Source organism: Colobus angolensis, unplaced genomic scaffold (genome assembly GCF_000951035.1).
Source record: "Colobus angolensis palliatus isolate OR3802 unplaced genomic scaffold, Cang.pa_1.0 Scaffold64, whole genome shotgun sequence".
In the NCBI taxonomy this organism is placed as follows: Eukaryota; Metazoa; Chordata; class Mammalia; order Primates; family Cercopithecidae; genus Colobus; species Colobus angolensis.
Genome location: NW_012120043.1, coordinates 836,164 through 842,293, shown reverse-complemented (window position 1 = coordinate 842,293; position 6,130 = coordinate 836,164). Strand labels below are relative to the sequence as shown.

At 65.5% G+C, this 6,130-nt stretch overlaps 1 protein-coding gene across 1 annotated transcript in view; it reads left to right on the top strand.

The window, feature by feature from the left end:
- Nucleotides 1–6,130, top strand: part of TMEM259 (transmembrane protein 259) — a gene marked incomplete at its 5' end in the record, with an annotated part of 19,015 nt that overhangs the window by 8,302 nt on the left and 4,583 nt on the right. The window contains 5 exons of the mRNA XM_011964098.1: nt 3,595–3,876; nt 4,698–4,797; nt 5,430–5,540; nt 5,778–5,900; nt 5,975–6,108. Coding sequence (XP_011819488.1) covers nt 3,595–3,876; nt 4,698–4,797; nt 5,430–5,540; nt 5,778–5,900; nt 5,975–6,108 — 750 coding nt within the window. The remainder of the gene's footprint in view (nt 1–3,594; nt 3,877–4,697; nt 4,798–5,429; nt 5,541–5,777; nt 5,901–5,974; nt 6,109–6,130) is intronic.

Below are 6,130 nucleotides of genomic sequence, written 5' to 3'. Positions count from 1 at the left end.
TAAACCCGGGAGGCGGAGCTTGCAGTGAGCTGAGATCCGGCCATTGCACTCCAGCCCGGGCGACAGAGCGAGACTCCGTCTCAAAAAAAAAAGAAAGGGAGTAACGGGCTCCTCTGGTGGGACCGTTGTGAGGGTGAAAGACAGGGTATATGAGACCCCAGGGGCCGTGCTCTGAATGGGGGACCTGTCACAATGAGGCCACTGTGTGAGGCTGTAGTGGAAGGAGAGGCCCCCGTGGCCTGGAGGCGGGAAGCACCCCAGGTGGACAAAGGGGAGCCCCAGACAGTGTTTCCTGGCCGGGGCTGAGGGCTCTGTGCCCCACCTGGGGAGGAGAGTGTGGCTCTGCAGGCTTGCCTGTCAGTCTGTGGGTCGCTCAAATACCCAGAGAGGGAGCAGGCTGCTCCTGGCCCTCCAGGTCTATGGGGAGACAGGAAGGGAAAGGCCCACCCGGTGGCTGAGTGTTGGGGTGCCCTGGGAGCCGTGGCCAGAACATCCGGGAAGCTTCCTGGTGTGAGCACAGCCCCAGGCTGGGGGAGGTGCTCCTGTGGGTGCAGCGGTGTGTGGGCTGACCTGGAGGAAGAAAGGGCCATAGGGGTGGGGTGACTCCTGTGGGGGTGGGCAGGGCCGCCTGCCACAGCCAGTGGGACGGGGTGGGGTGTCTAGGCAGCTGAAGGGCGTGCGGGAAGGCCCTGGGGCTGGAGCAGATGGGCACCTGCTGGGGAGCTAGGGTCAGGGACAGGGTCATGGAGTGTAGGGGTCTGTACCACCCAAGACATGCCAGTGGCTGAGCCGGGCTGCGGGCGGAGGGTGGCCAGGGGCCCATGGGAGCATTTGCAGTTGAGATCCCTGGAGAGGGCTGCTGTGGGCGTGGACGAGGCTGCCTGGGCGTGTGGTGCCAGGCTGGGCAAGGTGAGGTGTCTGCTGCAAGGCGGCTGGTGACAGGTCTTGGGAAGGAGGACCCGGGACTCAGGATGAGCCTGCGTCTGGCTGGGCGGTGCCTGCTCCTTGTTTTGTGGTGGGAGATTGTGGGGGAGCTGAGGCTTTGGTGGGAGCAGGCCTTGTCCAGTGGGGCAGATTCCTGGTCAGGCTGTCAGGGAAGAAGGACCCCGGTGGGCCCAGGCTGGGGGTTCCTGAGCCCGGTCAGCACGGAGCACCTGATGGGGCAGAGACAGTGACATCTGAGTCATAGCATCTGGGGGTCTTGGAGTCTTCCACTGGAGTGTGTGCACATTGTGTGGAGACACTGGCATCCTCTCATCGTGTCTGCTGTCTTCATAGCACACGTCACTCACACCGTTCCTCAGGGCGACCCCAGGCGCTGCTCTTCTCTGTGGGGCCTTCAGCGTGCAGCCTGGCACTGCCCCGGCCCCTCCCTCCTGGCCATGTGGCCTCAGCAGGTCCAGGTCCGTCCGGACCTCTGCGTCAGTTCCTCGTCTGTAAACCAGGGACGGTAACAGCCGTGCATCCCTTGGGAAGCGCTGGGCAGCCCCGACCTCGGCCCACGGTGTGTCAGCACTTTTTGGAACATCTTGGCACAGGGTCCATAGCTGTCCTGGGCACAGCTCCTGCTGGACGTCTGGGCCTGGAAGGCTGAGCATGGCCACCAGCGCATCCACCGTGGGCCTGGCCGGCCCCTGTCTCCTGAGGGTGCTGAGCCGAGGGACTGCTGGGTCAGCGTCTGACCATGACCCACCCCTGGGCCCAGCCTCCGTGGCTCCTGTCCCCAGATGCCATATGGGGGAAGTGCTAGGCTTTGAAGCCATCTCGGGCTCCGGGGCTGCCCACCGTTCATACTGCCCTCCCTGCCTCCGCCAGGACACAGGGGAACCCTCCCCAGCAGAGGGCCCTGCCCCCTCCTCCCACCACCACCCATCTGTAGCTTCGGCATCTGTGGCGGGGACCTGAATGCCTGGCGGTCAGGGTTCTGCTGTTGCCTGTTTCTGCTTCAATCTCAGCGCTGTGCGAACCTCCATCCCCTGCGCTCCTTTGGCTGTAAGGACTGGAAATGCAGTTCAGATCAGCCCAGGGGTTCTCCAGCTCCTGGACCTGGCGAGTGTGATGGGGCAAGCTCCGCTGCAGGTGCGGCTGGACCCAGGGCTTCATCTGTGCGCAGACTCAGGGCCTCCCTCAGGTCACAGCACTGCGGCCGGGCCGGAAGTGGTTGCTTTGCTGACGCGGCCCTTTGCTCAGTCTGCAGAGGGCTCTGGAGAGGAGGCCCGGCTCCCTGTGGGCATGGAAGAGTTGAGGCTCCTGGTGGTCTTGCCCCTGGCTGTGCGGCCACAGGTGGCTCACTGCACCCCGGGCCTCGGTGCACCTGCCAGCAGGTCACGGAGGGGTCCTGTGCTGCAGGCCTTTCTGGCTTGTGGTTTTGAGTCTGGTCAGTTTTTCCCTGAGAGCCTGGGGTTCCATGTGGCCGTGGGCACCCCCTTGGCCCAGCTGGGTCCTCAGTTTCCCAGATCGAGGCAGCAGGTAGACGTAACCCTCACCAGGTTTGGGGGTGGTGCCTAGACCTCAGGTTGGGAGGTAGAGTGGGCAGCCAAGCTGCCAGATGGTGAGGTGGGCTCCCTGGAAGAGGGACTGCCCTGAACTGCCCCTAGAGGGGCCCCCCTCTGAGTTGTGGCTGCAGCATGCTGGGGTGCGGGCTCCTCAGGTCCTGTGGACATCGGGGTGGGGCCATCCTTGGCACTGCTGGGTGCTGAGCAGCATCCCTTGCCTCACCCACTCCATGCTGGGAGCTCCCCCAGTTGTGACAACCACAAATGTCTCAAGCATCCCCTGGGCAGAGCCCCCAGGTGAGAGCTGTGCCACCCCAGTTCACAGGCTGGCCCTGCCACGGGGGTCCGCTGTGCCACCCCAGTTCACAGGTTGGCCCTGCCGTGGGGCGCCCTGCCCAGCCACGGAGGTCCACTGTCTCCCCAACAGCTGCGGCTGGCCCCGCCAGGCCTGGGAGGGGTGCACAGGGCGCCCCGTCGGGTGAGAGAAGCTATTTTTAGCCAGTGAGATTAGGAGAGTGCTGGGGACACAGTGGAAGGTGAGGCAGAAGCAGCAGGATGGGCTGTGGAGGGCTGTGCCGGTCTTTCGTAGGCAGTGGGCCCAGCTGGTGGCCCCGGGGTGGCGGCAGCACCCGGGCTGCTCCTTGCAGGGCGGGAGCTGTTGGCTGGCAGAGAGCCCTGGTGTGCTCCACTTGGTGGGTCTGAGTCCAGCCTCGTCTCTTGCCTGGTTTGGGGGGTCCTGTGCGCATCTGAGAGGGCCCCAGCCCGCTGGCTTCATCCGGCTCACCCCTGAGGAGGTGCGGGGCAGTCACAGGCCTTGCCTAAGCCCTGGGGGCCTGTCAGAGCCAGGCTGCAGGTGGTAGAGCCCTTCCAGGGTTGGAGTGGGGTGTCCCCGGGATCCTCAGTCACGTGGTTTGCGTGAGGGGTTGGCCAGGTGCAGTCAGTGTGGGAGGGACCCGGGGTCCTCAGAGCCCAACTCGGCTTCTGGGGTTTCCTTCCTTTCCCCTGTCCCGGGCGGCCCAGCGTGCCTCACCACGTAGGACCTCAGGTGTCGGCTGCAGCGGGCCCTGGGGCACCCCACTGACTGCCGGCCGTCCCCCAGGCCCTGTTTGTGCTCTTCGTCCTGGCCTACATCCATATCGTCTTCTCCCGCTCGCCCATCAACTGCCTGGAGCATGTGCGTGACAAGTGGCCTCGCGAGGGCATCCTGCGCGTGGAGGTGCGGCACAACTCGAGCCGCGCGCCCGTCTTCCTGCAGTTCTGTGACGGCGGAGGCCCCGGGAGCTTCCCGGGCCTGGCCATGGAGCCAGGCAGCAGCCTGGACGTGGAAGAGGAGGAGGAGGAGGAGCTGACCATGGAGATGTTTGGGAACAGCTCCATCAAGGTGAGCCAGGCCTGGGCTCAGCCGCGGCGGAGGCCGGTGCCCCATAAATGCTCGTGGCTGAAGGGGCGGTTCCTGACACGGACAGGATGTTGGGGTTCTTGACTTTCAGGGACCTGGCATGCAGACAGGCCTGCCTCTGCCTGCCATGGCCTTTTGGTGGCCTGAGGGTTCTGAAGCCAAACCCTCCACCTGTCTACCTGCTGGAGGCCTGGGCTGGGCAGACTCCGGCCTTTGAGAGTCCAGCTGTTCCGGGAGGGGATTGGCTGGGCCTGGGGGTGCAGTGGGAGGACTAGCTGAGGAGGCCTGGGGGCTGGGAGGTGAGAGCTCTGGGCCCATCCTCGCCGTCCTCAGGTGGCCCCGCTCCCTGCAGAGGTGCTGGGTGTCCGGTCAGCTTGTGGTGGCCTCGGGCACTGGTGGGACCAGGTGGCTGTGTTGGGCCCCACGGCCTGGTGGGAGATCTTTTTGCTTCAGCAGTCAGGGTTTGGGGTCCCACCTGTTCCCACAAAGCCAACCCCAAGAGTTTGAGCGTTTGGCCAGAGCATAATGGACCCCTCCATGGGGTCCACTGTCTGTGGCTGGCCCCTTCCCCAGCTTCAGGACTCAGACCCTTGCCTGGAGATGGCTTCACAGCAGGGCAGGGTTGGTGCTGAGGTAGGATCCCAGGTGAGGCAGGAGGCACATGCAGTCTACCCTGGCCTGGTCAGTGATGGGGCAGAGGCTGAGGCACCCAGCCCCTTACCGTCAGCAGGACTGCATCCTCAGGCCGGGTCCTCACAGCTTGGACTGGCGCTGCTGACACCCCGGTCCCTGGTCGCCCACAGTTTGAGCTGGACATCGAGCCCAAGGTGTTCAAGCCGCCGAGTAGCACAGAGGCCCTGAATGACAGCCAGGAGTTCCCCTTCCCCGAGACGCCCACCAAAGGTAGGCCACCCACCAAAGGTATACTGCCTCACAGGGCTGCCCCAGCCATTGGGTGCCGGGGTACAGGTGGGGTTCCTCCGAACATCCCCAGCCTGCCGGCCGCATGCCCTAAACCATTCAGGGCAGCTCCGTGCCTCAACTTCTCCATCTGTCAGCACACGAGGCTGTGGGGACACCCCAGGGCCTGGGATAACTGGCTCAGCTCATCCTCTCTGGGACCCTCTTGTGAATGGCAACTTGGAGGGGATGGGCCCCTTTGCCTGTGAGCTCGGAGTTCTGGCTGGCTGCGCTGAGGGAGGCCCCTGCCCCTGCCCATCTGGCAGCAGCAGGCGGTCTATCCAGAGGGCCGCGGCCTCTGAAGCGTTGGGGGTGTGCTGACGGTCCTCCAGGGCAGAGGGGCAGCCCTGCACCCAGCCAGCCCCAGCCAGGGAGAGGGGCCACGGGCGGAGGAGCCTGGCCAGCCTCAGCAGCACACAGGGCGGGACACCCGCATGGGTGGGCACCATCCCGAGTGTCCATGTCGGGTCCTCCCAGCACCCACCAGGGGCCCAGGGCTCAGCAGGTCTCACCCTCTGCCCCTCAACACCTGCCTCACCTGGAGGCATTGACCTGCCCCTGGTTCTGCCCCGCAGTGTGGCGACAGGACGAGTACATCGTGGAGTACTCGCTGGAGTATGGCTTCCTGCGCCTGTCGCCGGCCACCCGCCAGCGTCTGAGTATCCCTGTCATGGTGGTCACCCTGGGTGAGTCTGAGCTGCTGGGCTGGGGGAGCTCCATGGCGGGGCCTCCCCTCCTCCCTGGGGTCTCCTCCTGCAGGTGCGGGGCTGGGGGCAGTGCAGGAAGCACTGGGGTCTGCCCCACCCCAGGCTGGGGTTCCTGAGTGCGTTTTCTAAGAACGGGGAGGGCGGGAGGCAAGTGGGGCCTCAGCGATGGAACCAGCTGGGGCAGGGCTCCCGGCTCCCTGATCCACCCGCCCGCAGACCCCACGCGGGACCAGTGCTTCGGGGACCGCTTCAGCCGCCTGCTGCTGGATGAGTTCTTGGGCTACGACGACATCCTCATGTCCAGCGTGAAGGGCCTGGCGGAGAACGAGGAGAACAAGGGTGAGGCACGCCCTGGGGCCGGAGGTCGCGAGCGCGCAGGTTGCGGCGGGCGCTCATGGCCCTCTCCGCCGCAGGCTTCCTGCGGAACGTGGTGTCGGGCGAGCACTACCGCTTCGTGAGCATGTGGATGGCGCGCACGTCGTACCTGGCCGCGTTCGTCATCATGGTCATCTTTGTGAGTGCCTCTGGGCGGGCCGGGCGCTGGCGGGCGGGAGCCGAGCAGCCCCTCA